This window comes from Aethalodelphis obliquidens, unplaced genomic scaffold (assembly GCF_003676395.1).
Source record: "Aethalodelphis obliquidens isolate GAN/ISIS:26980383/991018 unplaced genomic scaffold, ASM367639v1 scaffold16, whole genome shotgun sequence".
NCBI lineage: Eukaryota > Metazoa > Chordata > Mammalia > Artiodactyla > Delphinidae > Aethalodelphis > Aethalodelphis obliquidens.
Genome location: NW_020837960.1, coordinates 9,533,162 through 9,552,181, shown reverse-complemented (window position 1 = coordinate 9,552,181; position 19,020 = coordinate 9,533,162). Strand labels below are relative to the sequence as shown.

General features: G+C 36.4%; 1 protein-coding gene across 15 annotated transcripts in view; it reads right to left on the bottom strand.

The window, feature by feature from the left end:
* The window catches only part of NAA16 (N-alpha-acetyltransferase 16, NatA auxiliary subunit), an 80,707-nt gene that overhangs the window by 21,651 nt on the left and 40,036 nt on the right, over window positions 1-19,020 (bottom strand). For 9 of the 15 annotated variants that reach the window (XR_003434720.1, XM_027116153.1, XM_027116157.1 and 6 more), the window contains 6 exons: window positions 17,727-17,799; window positions 15,191-15,360; window positions 14,695-14,847; window positions 7,678-7,806; window positions 1,565-1,778; window positions 542-735 (listed from right to left, as the gene is read on the bottom strand). Coding sequence is in view for 12 of the 15 variants with exons in the window: in XM_027116153.1 (XP_026971954.1) it covers window positions 542-735; window positions 1,565-1,778; window positions 7,678-7,806; window positions 14,695-14,847; window positions 15,191-15,360; window positions 17,727-17,799 (933 nt within the window). In the remaining 3 variants the exon portion in view is untranslated. Of the gene's footprint in view, window positions 1-541; window positions 736-1,564; window positions 1,779-6,959; window positions 7,101-7,677; window positions 7,807-14,694; window positions 14,848-14,942; window positions 15,361-17,726; window positions 17,800-19,020 lie in introns of those variants that run through there. The other 6 variants (XR_003434722.1, XR_003434721.1, XM_027116162.1 and 3 more) reach the window with 6 other exon arrangements.

Here is a 19,020-nt window from a genome sequence, read left to right as displayed (position 1 = left end):
GTATGTTTCAATGCCTTTTTCCAGCTTCTCAAGGATGCCCACACCCTCTGGCTTGTGGCTCCCACCCCACCCCCTTCAAAGCAACAACAGAGGATTGAGTCCTTTTCCCACCACTCAGCCCTCCTCTCCTGCTTCCCTCCCCCACGTTTAAGGCCCCTGGTGATTAATTACATTGGGCTCTTAGCTGGATAATCTAGGCTACTCTCCCTATTTAAAGGCCAGCTAAGTTCAACCTTAAATTCCATCTGCCACCTTAATTCCCTTTGCCATGAAATATAACATGTTCACAGTTTCCAGGGATTAGAACACAGACACCTTTGGAGGGCCATTATTCTGCCTACCACAACTACAATTCTATCTATAATTTGCATTAGCCAAAATGTGCATATTATTACTCAAAAACAGTTGATGACTATCATAATGATCTTGGCTAATACTACAAATAGCTTCTGATTTACAGATTTAAATAAATTATGTTTACGGTCAGAACAGAACGAAATAACATAAATTTTACCAAGTAAAGACAGTAAGTTCATCTCACCCTTTCTAATTTTTCAGGTATAAGTTCTTCTCTGAGACCACTGGTTTCTTCTTCTTCTTCATCCCGTTTTTTCTTTTGATTTTTTTGTTGACGTTCCCTTTCCACATGCTTTTTCTCTTCTTCTAATTTAGCCTTTTTTTGAGCTCTTCTCTGCTTGCTAAGCATTTTCTTCAATTCTTTGGCTGACAGGTTTTCTATAAATATCCAAATGAATGAAAATTCTGAGTCAATGTTTCCAATTTCCTCATATTCTTATTCAATACATACTATTAGTATAGTTTTTTGGGGGGCAACTATATAGAAGTTTTTAGAAAGTGTACTCCTAATGACTAGCTCAAACCTGGCACACAAAATGCAATAGCAAATGCTGCATCAACTAAAATTAACCAATTCTAGCCTGGTTCTGCTTCCTACACAATACATGGGTTTAGGCAAATCATCTTCTCTCAGGCTCAAGTCCCAAACTGTATAAAGTGGGGCTGATGACTATCCTCTTGGAATATGAATATATCAAGGATAAGTGCACATAAACTCCCGTGATCTGATCAGAAATTTGCCTCCATGCTATTTCTCAAATATTCTTAGATATTAACATTTTAGTGAATAAAAGGCTCTATACAGATATTCTCATTGGTATTATTATTTTCAATCAAGTAGGTATTCGAAGTTGTACAAATATATATTTTTTCCCCTAAAAAGCTCAAAACTATCTTCAATTCCTATTTAAGAAAAAAAAAAAAAAAACAGCCCATAAACATTTCTATTTTTCCTGAATGGGCCCTACCAACGATAAAAATTAGAATGACTACAGGTCATTCCATTAGGGTAATTTAGAAGCATCAGTTACAGGACATCATCCTGTCGACTTTTTCTAAGTCTTCCCCCCACTTTTTTGGGTATTATCAGTTATCTAATGTTGTCTTCACATCCATCTGATAATATACTTTTTCATCGTTATGTTAATGATGTTCTGAAATTTTGTGTTCTTTTCAAATCTCTTTAAGCAAGTCCCTTTTCAGTTACCTGAATTTATTTCTTGTTGTTTGCTTTCATTGGTCAAGGGATTATCATACAATTTCAAATATATTTCAATAGCTGATCTAGCGGCCTTGAAATAGAAGGCATGTCTCCTGAGTATATCTTCTAATCTCAAAAGGTCAACGTAGGCACGAAGGGTCATCTTTCTCATGCAATAAGTATGGAAGTCAAATTGATCGTCGGTTATCTCAAAAAAATGCTTAAAAACAAAACCACAAAATTATCCCTTACGTTTATGTCAATAATGTCTACTTTTGAAAAGAAAATCATAAAAAGCCCGAAAGATAATGTAAGCAGTCACAATTTCACTTAGTTGCCCTCTCCAGTGTTTAACATATGAAGGACCTCAAGGTGTTCTTTGCATTAAACTTAAGTTTCTCTTTCTATGATCCATGCCCATTCTCTATACATTATGTTTTATTATGATACTCAATTTCTATGAAATAAGTCAGATGAAGGGAATTCCCTGTTGGTCCAGTTGTTAGAACTCAGCGCTTTCACTGCCAGTCCCGAATTCAACCCTGGTCAGGGAACTAAAGTCAGATGATCAGGTTATTTTTTAAACCTGGAAATTACAACATACTGATATTTTCGTTTTAATGAAATACTTCTCCTCAGTATTCCCCCCAAAATCAGCAACGCAGAGTTAAACTGAGCTGAACGGAGACTAAATATATACAGGTTCACACTGAATGTCTACAAATTAGGTGGTTCTACTCAACCAAGAGCTCTTCAAGGACAAGCCTATCACATCCATCCCCACTACCCGGCACAGGGCCTAGCACAGCAGACATTCAATAAGCACAATATCTGCCAACTCAGGAGAGAAGCTGCTTATCATTCGTGTGACTTGTTAATTTCCTAGAGCCTCAATTATTTAACCTAAGTTAGGAATAAAGAAATATCAATATATACAGCTAATTTCATACAGTTGCTAAGGGATCAAATAATTATTTTAAAGTTCATTCTGAACAGCAAACTGCTTTACAAAGGCAGAACATTATGGTTTTCTCTCACTCATTAAACTCCCATTTATCTACTTACATTCCATTTCAGCAAAAGTTCTTAATCTGGAGTCTACTTATAAACAAGCATAATAACATTTTCCTAAGGAGAGAGCTTGAGGCTTTCATCCAATTCTCAAAGGGTCCGTGGCCCAAAAAGGGTTAAGAACTAATCCCCTACACGGAAAAAAGACAACTAACCCTCTGACAAAACAATTTATACTTTTATTTTCTTCCCTACATGCATCTCTACCTCCATCTTCTTTCTTTTCCCCTATTTTAACTTCGCCAAAAATATATAGGAAAATGAATGATTCACTACACAAACACAGATCAAACTCTGCTACTACTTCATTTTCCCTCTGTCCTGGAGGCCTAGTAACTCACTGTGCAGAGAACACATTAGTAATTGTCCATATCATTTGATAATTTTAGTTATCTTGGTAATTAGAAATACACTATACACAGAATTACTGTAAGTACCTGAGACTTTAAGGGAAGAATACTAAGATAAAAAGAATAAAAGTATACATTGTGAAGGAAAGAAATGGGGAAGAAAAAAAATGAACATTTTAAATTAGTTTATATTTCCTAGTTCAAGAATCATGCTCTAATGTTATATTTGAAAGTTGCATTCCTCCCATTAATAAGACAAATAATAACATAAACTTTTTTTAAATCAAGGAATTACATAGTTGTTCACGGCTAATATAAACCAAGTTATATCTTAAAATTCAATACAACTGACTGAGGAAAAATGGCAGTGCCCAAAATCATGGCACACATAATGAGATGAAAGCATCTGAGAGATTACAGGACCTTTTTTTAAGGGTGAGAAACATGTGTAAAAAGGCAGACACAAGTTTCAAGAGATATTCCTATAGCATTAGTAGACGTAGATTTAAGTCAAGTCTTAGAGGGAGCCATATGGAACCACAAACATTTAAGCCGCCTCTTTATCAGTAACAGCCCATAGGCTGCCTCTCTCCAGTTAATGTCTTCCATAAATAGGGTAACCAACTTAATCCCAGTTTGTCTGAGGCCTTCTCAGTTTTTCCACTGAAAGCCTGTGTCTCAGGAACCTGCTCAGGAATGGCATATTCCTACTTAAAAACAATTAAATAATCCTAGGTTGATTTTCTTTTTTAACTTTAATTTTGGAATAATTATAGGTAAAGGAAGTTGCAAAGATAGTGCAGAGATGTCCCATATACTCTTCCCTCAGTTTTCCCACAAGGTTATATCCTATAGTAACTATCAAAACAAAAACCTGACATTGGCTTAATGTGTGTGTATAGTTCCATGTGATTTTATCGTGTGTAGATTTGTGTAACCACCACCACAATCAAGATAAAGAACTAGTCCATTACCACAAAGATCTCCCTAGAACTACCCTGGGGTGATGTTTAAGTCTCCAAATTTATAAAACATAAAAATATACTAGATAACAAAAACAGGCAAATAGGTAAAGTTACCTTCCCTGCACTTCAGCCAAACATGAACATGATATGGTCACTTAGGTCACGCAGAAATTAGGCACCCTAATTTTAACATACAGCCTATGCCCTTAACTCACTTTCCCCCTCATCATCAACACTAGTTCTCTCTTTTGGGGGTGAGGGAAAATGCGGCGGGAATGCTGACAGGAATTGCTTAAGTTGTCAAAATTAGGCTTGTATCGAAGTAAGACAAGTCATCAAAAAATTAAGAAATGCTATTCACAGCTTAAAAGTATGGTTTTCTTTAGGAATTTCCTATTAGGCCTTCTCTTCTGACCCAGATTCTCCCACCCAGTACTTCTCAGAGTTGCTGCAGGAGACTAATAGGAGCTCATACATGGAAAGGCTACAAAACCTCTGGACTTAAATAATAATAACTAGACCAACTAGGGCAATAAGCAACTCTATTTTCTTTATAGAAAATCAGTTGTTATAAAAGCATGTGTCAGGACTTCCCTGGTGGCACAGTGGTTAGGAATCCACCGGCCAATGCAAGGAACATGACTGACTTCGATCCCCGGTCTGGGAAGATCCCACATGCCATGGAGCAACTAAGCCTGTGCGCCACAAGTACTGAGCCTGTGCTCTAGAGCCTGTGAGCCACAGCTACTGAGCCCACGCACCACAACTACTGAAGCCTGCGTGCCTAAAGCCTGTGCTCTGCAACAAGAGAAGACACCGCAATGAGAAGCCCACGCATGGCAAACAAGAGTAGCCCCCATTCGCCACAATTAGAGAAAGTCCGCATGGAGCAACGAAGACCCAATGCAGCCAAAAATAAATTAATTAAAATAAATAAATTTTTTAAAATAAATAAAAGCACATGTCAATTTGATAAAGATTAAGATGCACTAGAAGATAAATTTATGAACTTCCTATGGTTTTGATCTATCAGAAATCTTAGATCTTATCAAAAAGTTTTAGAAATATACATTGTTCCTATTTCAGATATAAATCAATACACTAAAATAATGAGAAACTAATCACCTGAAAAAAAAAGGAAAAGAAAGCTCAATTCTTGAAAGGTAAAATAGTTAAAAATATTATTATGAACACAAGTTTACAGCCAATACTTTGAAGGTGGTCATTTTGTCTTGTCTTTAATAAAACAAGTTCTAAACATCAGATTGGGTCGGACTACATAATCTTTATATATAATCCTAAAATCCTATAAGTGGGGCAAGATGAAGGCAGAAGAAGTACTACAGTGGGCCATTCTAGAAATCTAATGTTTCAAATCCAATTAGTAAGAGCATACAGCAGCAGTATGTCCTAAGCTGAAACTGCCTTCAGTGAAAGAACTCTTGAATGAATTCTTGAAGGGAGAAGGACTTAGCCCTTCTTGGAACTTATTTCTCTATTCAATGACCTTCTATTTAGAAGGTCAACTGCAAAATTTTATATCTGAAAGGTGCTCATTTCTTTACTAAAATAGTTAAAACCTAGGCACAAAAGTAACTCAAACAGATACCTATTATATCTTTGATTTCTGTAATTACTCGTAAATCCTTACAATTACATCAAGAATTTTCTTTTAGATTATATTAATTTTATTAGAAATTAATTTCAGAAGCATTAATCAGCAAACATTTAATCACCCTATTTGTACTATACACTAATGTTTTTACACATAACCACTAGAAGAGCTAAGTCTTATAATATTTACTTTTTAGTATAAATCATTCACTATAAAGACTAGCTTACAAGTGGAATATGAAGGACCTTTTCTTACTTATCTGCTTCTGGTTATATTTTCAAGCACCAACAGCAAACCTAAAGACACTTTGTAAAGTTTCTAGCAATAACAGTTACATAACATGACCAGAGGGTGACGATTTCTACCATGTTTTAATCTCTGATAACCAATGATTTCCTCTAATTTTTTTTCCTTCAAAAATGCTTTCTACCAGTCAAAACATATTTCTTGAACTGGAAGTACAGCTGACCCTTGAACACCACCACGCGGGCCCACCAATATGTGAACTGTTTTCAACAGTAAATACTACAGTGCTACACAATCCACGGTTGGCTGCATCCACGGATACAGAACCACGGATGCGCAGGCACCGCACATACAAAGAGGCAACGAGAAGGCACAGAGGGATTCTCAACCTCACACAGCACTGGCACCCCAACGCCCACTCTGGTCAAGGGTTCAACTGCAGTAGTTCAAAATCACTGAAAACTCAGGGGAATGAAATTTAGTAATGGAATAGCTTGCAATCATAGTCTAACAATCTTCAAAAAATATTAAAAAGAATAAAGTAGTACAGTTACTAATGTTAGGAGGAATGGGACTAGAGCTGGAAAAGTTCAGGATGACCCCCAGGTGTTCAAATTTGACTTTCACAGAAAATCTGATAAATTTCTAATTATGGTCTCGCTGGAATTACTGGTCCATACGTGCCGAGTAGGCTGTTCACTCAGGAAACAATCTACCGCTCCCTGAGAATGTCCTGGTTAATAAAAATGTCTTTCCTTAGTAACAAGCAGAATGCTTTTAGAGTGACCATCATCTAGGAGTGTCGAAGCAAGCTAGTGATCTAGGTTTTGTCACAGAAGTAAGAGCCTGATTTAAACTTAGAATGCTTGGATACTGCCTGAATATATCATCCAAAGGCTTTATATTTTCCAAGAAGATGAGAAGGATTTTCCCCAGCAATCCAGCCATCAAGCCCAGACTTAAAAAGGAAAAAAACAAAACAAAACAAAGCAAAGCAAAAACTAAGCTATTTCTAAAAGGGCTCAGGTAGAATCCTAGTTCCAGTTCCCAACCAAAGCCACCCCCTAAGATTTAGCCTTCCTCTTGGGCAACCTCAGAAGTTTCATGTGGGAAAAAGGCCAAAGTGACTGCCAGAGTGCAGACATCAGGCTCACCTGACTACGACGCCTGTGGCTCTATACTGCGTCAGCTTGGGACAGTGCTGCCGAGTGACCCCCAGCTGAGGGCTGCTGAGGGCTGCCTCAGGGGTGCATTTGTGGCTCTTTTCCTCCTGTGGTCCATTTGGAAGGAGAGTGCTTCAGAGATGACAAAGAACAGGAAAACAAAAATTCACACACAAGGAAAAGAAAAGTCCCCTTACTAAGGCACATCACACACATAATCCTAGCAAGTAATAAAATAAGCTTGCAAACCAGCCACACATTGTGTACAAAGTGCTGAATGTGAGAACAAATATCCTGGGAAGACAAACTGGAGAGAGGCTGACTATAGAGCAGATCCTGACATAAAGAGGAGAGAGGTGGCCATCAGCTTGTACACCTTTCTAGGCTAGAGGTGAAAATCAATAATGGCCCGATTAGGGAATAGGAATTTTGAGTATATGTTAATCATAGCAACAATAACTTACTAATCTTTTCCTTCTTCCTTCAGGCAAAAGTATGCAGACATGTCGAAATCATAACCATTTGAGGATCAAAAGAAAGCAATCATTTATTCACAACTTCTGAATGTCTGAAAGGCTAAAGATCAAGAATTTTTTCACAATGAAGTTTCCAAAGTAGTTATAAGAGGTAGATGATCCCATGCAGAAATCTACCTGCTTTTTTTGTCACCTTACAGGAGAAAAATAAAGCCAAAACTCTATTAACTTACCCTTTCTACTTCATGGCATTTTTTCAAAGCATCCCCATATCTTCCCAAACGCTGATAAGCTGAAATGCATTCTGTTTGAAACCACATACACTGCATTTCATTTAGATTTTCCATGGCAGATGTTCCTTCCTGAAATGGAAGCAGTCATAAATAAAGGAAGGAAACAAATAAAAGAGATCCTAAAAATCCCATTTTCTCTTTTACAACTATGTCTACAAGGATTATTACGACAATAAATAGTATTAACAAATTATATAACAAATATATCAATGTGCTTCCAAAAGGCTCCTATCAACTTAAAATTACATGTCTTATTTTCCAGCTCTGTTGAGATATTCAAAAACCTACAAAGAAAAGACTGCAGATTACTGAAGCTAAGTTTTAAACACCAAAGCTTTTACTCAATCTATTTAAGACAGTAATCCTAAGAAGCACTGCCTATCTTTTGTCTATTAAGCAAAAGCTACTTAATCTTTCCTTGCCAACTTAGGATCACTACTATTTACAACATCATTTTCAAATTGCTTACTAGTAGTTCCAAGCCTGCTTTTCAGTTTCCCAAGTCTCCTCCCTCCACGTCAGGCTATCAGTTGTCACTTCCTTTGTACCCATGTGTCTGCTTCTAACAGCATGCCAACTCTTTGCAGTGGGCTGACAAAACCAAATAATGGAATTTATTAAGAATATTTGTGGGGCTTCCCTGGTGGCGCAGTGGTTGAGAGTCCACCTGCCAATGCACGGGACACGGGTTTGTGCCCAGGTCCGGGAACATTCCACATGCCGCGGAGCGGCTGGGCCTGTGAGCCATGGCCGCTGAGCCTGCACGTCCAGAGCCTGTGCTCCGCAACGGGAGAGGCCACAACAGTGAGAGGCCCGCGTACCGCAAAAAAAAAAAAAAAGAATATTTGTTAACTCAGGCTCAGTGTGTATTCTAGAAGAGTGTAAGACATAGAGTACCTAGTTTCAGTGCAGGGGAACTGGAGTTTTGTCACAATTTAGAACAGTTATTTAAAATATACTTTATGTGACCCCAGGAAAGACAAGAAAAATATGGGTACATTTATATAAGTTTAATATTCACTTCTCTTTCACACCCATTGTGAGTTATCAGTTCAATTTTCAGAATTCAAGTATAAAAACTAGTTATCTCTGGGTAAAGGAAATTATGGTGGTATTTTATGTCATCTTTAGGGCTGCATATATATTCCATTTTTTGATGACTACATATGTTTATAAGAAATCTACATCATTTTTCATTTCAAAACTTTACTAACTAGAACTTTCCAACTTGCATCAGCAACTCTACAAACATTCTAAACTGTGAAAAATCTGCAAGACGGAAATATGAGCACTTTACTCACTTATTACCAAGCAGATATAAACTGATTATCAGAGTCATTAGCAATTCTCCTCCCCCAGTTCACTGTTATCCACCACACGTTAGGGACACGCCTGGCCAGTGAAGCAGTATGGATACACTAACAGGCTCTCCACATGGCACAGCAACTTGTCAAGAGTGGATGATCGGACATGATTACGATGAGCAAGCTGAGCCCCAGACTTTGAGGACTACTCTCCTCGAACAGCCAACCTTTCCCCTTCTTTCTTCCCCTTCATTCTTCTGGGCCTTTTCAGACATATCCGAGTCGGCTGTGATTTGCTGTGTGGGTGTTTTCTGTTTTTTATTTTTTTTAAACCACTGGATTTATTTAACTTAAGAAGTTTTATATACTCATTTCTAATTGTACTTTATTTCTAATCTAGCTTGGCCTTCCAGGTGGTACTTTTCTCTACAAGCACCACTGCTTTTACATCTACTCTTGGACTTTCTTCTAATTTCTAATCTTCAAAATTGTGACACAGTGGAAAGGGCATTGAAGAGTTTGAGCCCCGGTACTACTGACTATGTGACCAAAGATGATTCAAGTAACCTCTTCAGAGCCTTAATTACCTTGCTGTAAAATGTCATGTGATTTTACATGGGATTAGGTGCTATATGAACATAAACAGTACTACTATTTTCCTAATTTTATTTTTCTCTAATACCCATCATCCTTTTTTTATTGATATAGCTAATGTACAATAATTTGTTATAGGTGTATAACAGTAATTCACAATTTTTAAAGGTTATACTCCATTTATACAGTTATAAAATATTGGCTACATTCCCTGTGTTGTACAATATATTCTTGTAGCTTATTTATTCTATACACAATAGTTTGTATCTCTTAATCCCTTACCCCCATCTTGCCCCTGTCCCCTTCTTTCCCGGCCCACTGGTAACCATTAATTTGTTCTCTATATCTGAGAGTCTGTTTCCTCTTTGTTATATTCGCTAGCTCTATTTTTTAGATTCCATGTATAAGTGGTATCATACAGTATTTGTGTTTCTCTGTCTGACTTACTTCACTTAGCATAATACCCTCCAAGTCCATCCATGTTGTTGCAAATGGCAAAATTTCATTCTTTTTTATGGCTGAGTAGTATTCCATTGTATATACATATATACTGCATCTGCTTTGTCCATTCTTCTGTTGATGGACACTGGTTGCTTCCATATATTGACAACTGTAAATAATGCTATGAACATTAGGGTGCATATATCTTTTCGAATCAGTGTTTTCATTTGTTTCTGGATTTATACCCAGGAGTGGAACTGCTGGGTCATATGGTATTTCTATATTTTCTGAGAAACCTCCATACTGTTTTCCACACTGGCTGCACCAGTTTAGATTTCCACCAACAGTGTTCCCTTTTCTCCACATCCTCACCAACATTTATTTGTGGTCTTTTTGAGGGCAGCCATTATGACAGGTGTGAGGTGACACCTGACTGTGGTTTTAATTTGCGTTTCTCTGATGATTAACAACATTGAGCATCTCTTCATATGCCTGCTGGCCATCTGTACGTCTTCTTTGGAAAATGTCTATTCAAGTCTTCTGCCCATTTTTTCATCATGTTGTTTGTTTTTCTGACGTTGAGTTGTATGAGCTGTTTATTTTGGATATTAACCCCTTATAAGTCACATCATTAGCAAATCTTTTTTCCCATTCAGTAGGTTGTTTTTTCATTTTGTCGATGGTCTCCTTTGCTGTGAAAAAGCTTTTAAGTCTAATTAGGTACCATTTGTTTATTTTTGCTTTTATTTCCTTTGCTTTAGGAAACAGATTCAAAAAAATTGCTATGATTTATGTCAAAGAGTGCTCTGCCTATGTTTTCTTCTAGGACTTTTATGGTTTCCAGTCTTACATTTAGATCTTCAATCCATCTTGAGTTTATTTTTGTATACGGTGTTAGAGAATGTTCCAATTTCATTCTTTTACATATAGTTGTCCAGTTTTCCCAGCACTACTTACTGAAGAGACTGTCTTTTCTCCACTGTATATTATTGCCTCCTTTGTTGTAGATTAATTGACCATAAGTGGGTGGGATTTATTTCTGGGCTTTATTCTGTTCCACTGATCTATGTGTCTGTTTTTGTGCCAATACCATTCTGTTTTGATGACTGTAGCTTTGTAGTACAGTCTGAAGTCAGGGAGCTTGTTTTGGCTATTCAGGGTCTTTTGAGTTTCCATAAAAATTTTAAATTATTTGTTCTAGTTCTGTGGAAAAAAATACCCTTGGTATTTTAATACCAAGGAACTGCACTGAATCTATAGATTGCCTTCAGTAGTATGGTCATTTTAACAATATTAATTCTTCCAATCCATGAACACAATATATCTTTCCATCTGTTTATGACCTCTTCAATTTCTTTCATCAGTGTCTTACAGTTTTCTGAGTACAAGTCTTTTACCTCCTTGGATAGGTTTATTCCTAAGTATTTTATTCTTTTTGATGTTACGGTAAATGGGATTGTTTCCTTAATTTCTCTTTCTGATAGTTTGTTGTTAGTGTATAGAAATGCAATGGATTTCTGTATATTAATTTTGTATCCAGCAACTCAATTCATTAATGAGCTTTAGCAGTTTTCTGGTGGTACATTTAGGATTTTCTATATATAGTATCATGTCATCTGCAAACAGTTACAGTTTACTTTCTTTCTAAATTGGATTCCTTTTATTTCTTTTTCTTGTCTGATTGCTGTGGCTAGAACTTCCAATACTATGCTGAATAAAGGTGGCATCAGTGGGCATCCTTGTCTTGTTCCTGGCCTTAGAGGAAATGCTTTCAGCTTTAGAAAGCATTCAGAAATGATTTAGAACATTACTGATGTTCTGTCTGGATGATCTGTCCATTGATGTAAGTGGGGTATTAAAGTCCCCTACTATTACTGTGTTACTGTCATTTCTCCCTTTATGTCTATTAATATTTGCTTTATGTATTTAGGTGCTCCTATGTTGGGTACATATATGTTTACGATTGTTGTATCTTCTTCTTGGATTGACCCCTTGATCATTACCATCGTTCTTGCTAATACTCTGCACCACTACATCTGCCACTTTACAATTACTGTTGATCCTATGCCATATGAGTTTTAGAAATACTAGTTTGTATCCTACTACACAATTCTAAAACATGGGTTTTAAAGAATCTACCTAGGGCTTCTCTGGTGGCGCAGTGGTTAAGAATCCACCTGCCAATGCAGGGGACATGGGTTTGATCCCTGGTTCAGGACGATCCCACATGCCACTGAGCAACTAAGCCCGTGCACCACAACTACTGAGCCTGCGCTCTAGAGTCCGTGCGCCACAGCTACTAAAGCCCACATGGCTAGAACCCGTTGCTCCACAACAAGAGAATCTACTGCAATGAGAAGCCCGCGCACTGCGACAAAGAGTAGCCCCTGCTCACCACAACCAGAGAAAGCCCACGTGCAGCAATGAAGAACCAAGACAGCCAAAAATAAATTAAAAATTTTTTAAAAAAAGCTCTTTTACGATGAGAAACAACAAATGGTCCATAAGTAGTAGCTTTTAATGAAAAATTAAACCTATATGTGTACATGTACATCACATGCATAGACCATACGTTGTTTCTTTCTCATCATAAATATATACACAATACAGATATATGGTATACGTATGTGAGATGTGTGTGCATGTGTGTGTTTGTGTGTGTATGAATGACATACCATCTGTCAATACCAAGTAATGTCAGTCTTAAATTTCTGGGTAATTTCATGGGTAAAAAATGATATATTGTTTTTTCCCTGATTATTAATGAAGGTATCTTTTGGCCATTCCATATTCTACTTCTGTGAACTAATTATTCATCTCCTTTGCCCATATTTGTATTGTCTCGTCTTTTTCTTATTGAGTATTGTGTGTGTATGTGTATTTAATGTTTCTATGACATCATTCTTGCAAGTAGTTAAATTTTCACAATAAAACTTCAAGCTAGGGCTTCCCTGGTGGCGCAGCGGTTGAGAATCTGCCTGCTAACGCAGGGGACACCAATTCGAGCCCTGGTCCGGGAGGATCTCACATGCCGCGGAGCAGCTGGGCCCGTGAGCCACAACTACTGAGCCTGCGCTTCGCAACAAGAGGCCGCGATAGTGAGAGGCCCGCACACCGTGATGAAAGGTGGCCCCCGCTTGCCACAACTAGAGAGAGCCCTCGCACAAAAACAAAGACCCAACACAGCAAAAATAAAAATAAATAAAAAAGGCTGTGCTGAACTGTATGGAGGAGTTCAGGTTTTCTGAGCGTTAGCTGTCCTGGACTCCTTGTATGGTACCAAAAAAAAAAAAAAAAAAGTTCAAGCTATTCTGTGGCTTCTAAATTATAAGGGGTTTCCCTTAACACCCAGACACAACTAGACTCTAGTTAACATTTAAACAAGGTGGTACACTGGTGCTGTATCAGTGATACATTAGCATCACAGAGCACAGTGGTAACTTATTTTCATCCTAAACAACTTACTTACAAACACCAGCACTAAAGCCCTCCACTTTGTATGTAATGCACTAGGAGATATAAATTATTTATTTTGAAGTATCTTAATTAAAACTTGGAAATCAAACGTGAAACATGGTTTTCTCATAATGCCTCTATGTTACATTCAATGTGTAACTATTTCAGCGAATTCTTTGGCTTTCTTTATAAATTCTTTTCTTCTTATATGAGTTGGAAATATCTTCTCCAATTCTATGGTTTGCCTTGTCATTTTGCTTATAATTATTTTTTGCTATACATTATCTTTAATTTTGATATAATCAAGTGTATCAATTTTACTCTTGTACCTTTATGTGTTTGGTGTCTTAAGAAATGTTTCCTACCTTGAGCCCTAAAGATAAACTTCTATACTTTCTTCCAGAAGTGTGAAAGGTTTGCTTTTAGATCTTTAATCCACCTGTAACTGATCTGTGTGCAGTGTAAGATAAGGATGTCATTTTATTTTTTTCAACACAAATAAATAATTACCCAAACAGTATCTTTTCATCTCTGATTTTTAAAGCACCTCTGATACATACCAAGTTTCCAAATATGTGTGAATAGTTTTCTATTCTGTTCCATTAGCCTCCTTATATTTTTAACCATAAACGTGTACTGTTTTTACAATATAACAGAAAGTCTGTGTAGAAAAGGATATGAAAGGATGGTGAAAGATGAAACAAAGGAATAAATGTTTAGTCTAACAATTTGAAAGAACTTAAATTCTTAATGTCACAGAGACCAGTAGTCCTCAGAAGTTAGTTCTACAGAGAAAGAACTCTATGAGCTATTACGAAGTTAAGACACTGTAACTGAGAAATTAAACAGCAGTCACAAATTACTAGTGAAACAAAAGAACAATAAATCAAATCCTGCATACAAGCACTGAAGTATGGCATAATGCTTATTTCTGTATAAAGGTATTTTGCTCCTGTTATTGCTTTTTAATCATCTCCCACCAGAAGCACACGCACATACATCAACCACAGTAAGAAACCATACTTAGGATGTGAGCCAAACAAGATTAAAAAATAATAATAACAAAAGTGAATTCTTAGGAACTTCAGCAGCAAACTTCACACATCACCACAGAACTTAACTTTAATTTTACTAACTCAGACAATTACACGCTGTTTCCTACCCTTGTGAACTTGGAGCACATTTCCTCTGCTTCTTTTATCATATTTGCTCGGAGCATATACTTTGCACATTTGGAGTTGATGAATCTGTCGGCTGTGTCTAAAGACTGAGCTTCATCCATCCACTTGGCAGCTTCTCTGAGATTACCTATATGCTTTAAGAAATGAAAGTATTAAAGAAATCACTGTTTATGATTAAGAGAATATGGGTACAATATAATGGAAAAAGTTCTTAAAGACAAATTAGAAATCTGTTACATTTCTGTCAAGTTTATCTAGAAGTCTTTAGATACATTACAATTCATATTTACTAAGAGCTGAATGAAACTATTAATACTGACTATACAACTATATAACATAAAACTCCTTAGGATTATTAGAATATTAGGAATAGATTACCAGGGTGTCCTAAAAGTTATCTCTACACAGAAAGAACTCCAAGCGTTCTTAAAATGGCCAAATTCTTCAACTACTCAAAAAACATGACGAAGATTTTACCTTGTAAATTTTTGCTTTCATATAGAATAATTCTATTAGAGTTGGAGTACTAGCAATTGCAGCATTAATATAATCCAAAGCCAAAGAATACTGCCCAAGTTTATCAAAGTGCTGTGCCAGGAAATACTGAACCCAGAGTAGTGTCGTTGGGGGTTCTGTCTCCCCATTCTCTGCAATCAAACAAATATACATCATTACAGGGAATGAGGCAAAGTAGAGCAACTCACATACTTTCTTTCTCCCAACGCATACTGAAATTAACTATTACGATAAGCAGTACAAATCCAGCAAAAATGACCAAGTTCAACAGAAAGAGATATGACTTCATGTCGTAAAGTTCAAAAAGTAGCAGCCAAACAGAGACACAAGATGCCGGTTTCATAGGCTTCTACCCATACCTCACTCCAAAGAAATAGTTTGGGGAAAAGAGGTAAATCAATCTAACTCTACGAATTCTCAGGCTGAGAGCATAAGGCAGCAGGTCCAGGAAAAGTCAAGGAAAATAGCTTGAAGAAAAGATGTCCCTAACTACCACTGCAAAATTTCCACAGAGGCAAGAATGGCCAGGGCTTACTTAGCATTGTAAGTAGGCCTCGACACTACATCAGGGAAACCCAAAATTGAAGGGTATTAGGAGGACACATTCCTGACAAGATGGTCACACAGAATCAGCGGAGCTCCATCTGGTTCCCCATTCTGTACACTCAAGCTACAGAAGAGTAGATAAAGAAATACCAAGCACTCAAAATGGATTTCAGAAGGGAAGACACACAGGTATAAAATGAGGGAGAAAGAGCAGAAAGGAGAATTTACTCATGCCACCTCAGAAAACACAGAAGGTCTCCTGGACTAGATGACCAAATGAAATGACAACAATGAAAACACACAGATTAGCATAAAATTAAATAACACAAATAATAAACATAGGCAGAGAGCCAAGCATTTATCTTGCTCCTCTCATATAAACTATATTTCAGGGGAACCAAATATTTGATGAAGAAAAGTTCTTTACTTGGGATTGACAATATATACACTAATATGTATAAAATAGAAAACTAATAAAAAAAAACTTCTCTATAAGAATTCCAGCTAATAAATGCAGAAGGAATGATGATTAGAATGAAATAAGGGATGAAGGCAACGATTCTCAGTGGCTGCAAAAATCATTAGGCCAATGAAGAACTTTTAATGGGCAGATTAGGCTGACAAACATCAAAATCCTGATCAATCTTAATATCACAAGAAGAGAGACAACCAGAATGTTTTCTGCCTTCAGATGTGATATAACAGGAAGTACAAAGTGTCACGTATGAAGTATTCGTATGGAACCTGAATCTAATCGAGCCTGTAAATCTAGGGGAATTGCCTGGCAGTCCAGGGGTTAGGACTCCACGTTTCCACTGCAGGGGGCATGGGTTCAATCCCTGGTTGGGGAACTAAGATCTCACTTGCCACATGGCAAGGCCAAAAAAAAAAAAAAAGTAGGTAAATCTAACTCGAACTTTGTAAGAAATATGGATGACAGCAAAATGTATTAAATGATACCATGAGAAGACAATCAGCCAGATTCAAAACATGGTACGTTCCACACGACAAGTGGCCTTTCGACAAACAAAAAAACAAGGGAAAGGAGTGGACAGTACTGCTCAAGATCAAAAGAATACCAGAGACATAACAATCAAATGTCAAGTGTGGACCTTAGTTGGATCCATATTCAAATAAACCAGTTATACAATTTTTTAAATAACTGGGAAAATTTGCATGCGGGCTGGGTGTTAGATACTGTGGTATGAGAGTTAATTTTGTGTAAGACAGCACTGTGGCTGCATCTTGTGTTTAAGTGTTTTAAACAGTTAGAGATGCATACTAAGGTACTGACAGGGGAAACAGTATGTTTGCTTTAAAAATACTCCAGGAAAAAAAACTCGACAGAAGATACTTCAAATAATACTGGTGAAACACTGATAAAAGAAGGTAGGTGATGGGGACACGAGGGTTCATTATTTACTTCTGTGTCTGTTATTTTATTGTGAAATTTGTTTCAAACTAACAAGAACAAAAGGATGATAACAAATAAAAGATGCAAGAAGAAACCAAAGTTACCATTTGCATGACTGAAAGCATTCTAGAGTGTTTTCTAAATAAAGCTGCCTTGATTTACATAGGCCCCTACAAACAGAAAAACAAAGAACCAAATTATACAGGATTTAAAGTAATATAAGAGTAGAAAGAACAAAGTAGGAATTCCCGAAAAATACATTTCAACATAAACTAACTACTTGATCTTGGTCAAGCTGCTCAACCTCTCAATTCTGTTTATTCATATTAAAATGGAGTTAACTCCCCCCTGACAAGATTAGGACATTTTTAATTACTTAAGCTTGCAAGTGTTCTTCTCATTTCATTCACTAATTCAAAAACTATTTAGGGAACAGCTATCATGTAGCACATACATAATAAACATAAGATAGTGTTAGTGACTAAAAATGGATTGAAATGAGTAATCAAATTTCAACTCAATCTAATTTAAACTTACCATAAGGGCTAAAAAAGTCACACGTTTTCAGAGAGGCTTCATAATTAGTAACAAGCTCCTGGATTATAGAAATCTGTTAAAGAAACATAGTTTTAAAATTTAAAAATATTTTATGAAGGTATTTTTATTTACTATGGATTAATTTAGATTTGGAAGCAATGTACAGCTTACTTCAGTACAATAAATTAACTATAAATTGGGGTGTCTGCTTTTCCCTACTCCCTGTGTTGGGGGAAAATTAGAAAAACAGAAAACGTACTGCTCTCTTTATTAATAGTAAAACAGAATCTCATTAATTTCTCATCTCAATAAATATCAATAGTTTCAGGTTTTGATGGACAAATCATCACTAGTTACCACACACTCTTCTTCTTTTTGGCCAAAGAACACACCTGTATAATATATTATTATTAACAATTTATTTGCCTATTGCTTCCCATTGTTACAGGGTGAAGTTGTAAGCCATTATATATTCAGATTTTCTAAAATGTCACTCATTACGAAAAAGTCAAGTGAAATCATCTAAATTATACAGTGAGTTGATGGAAGAAGTTAAGTAAACTAACTAGATGTTTAAACTACCTTTGTTTTTAGTGATCATTTTGATAGATTTTCATTCCAATGCTGCACTTAGGTAGGACTGAAATATTATACACTACACTGTAAACATGCTATGCCCTGAAAGTGCAAAAGAAAAGTGACATGAGTTAGAAGTGGCAGGGGAAAAAAGTAGCTTCTATGCATGGCTTGTTTTAAATGTCTGTTGATGTTACCTGTTCAAAATGAGTTAGAAAATATAACCACCTTATTTGTGAACTTCAGAAAAACAAAGGTCAAAAGTGAAGAGAAACCATTAAAACTTATAATAGTATGTGACCAATACAGTATTATTTTAAAACCATCCCACTGACAGCAGTCAAAAAAACCAAAAAGATCAAATTAAAACACTTCTCAGGCTTACATGATCTCTTTCTGACAAGAATGTTGCATTGTAGGGCATAATTCTCTTAGATAGAAGGGCAATAAGGAATAGGTGGGACAGCACACATTAAAAGTGGGGGAAAATATGTAAGTAACATATAAAAAACAGAACGTGAAAAGAAGTTACGCACATTATGACTTCACTAAAACATATATGTATAGATACATACTCATTGGAAATATGACCAAATGGATTAGGGTAGTAGAATATGAGGACACTCTTTTAAAACACAATAATGCTGTATTATTTTAATAAGATTTTTAAAGCAAAGGACTGTTTAAAAAGAATGGTTATTAAAATGTGAATAGACCT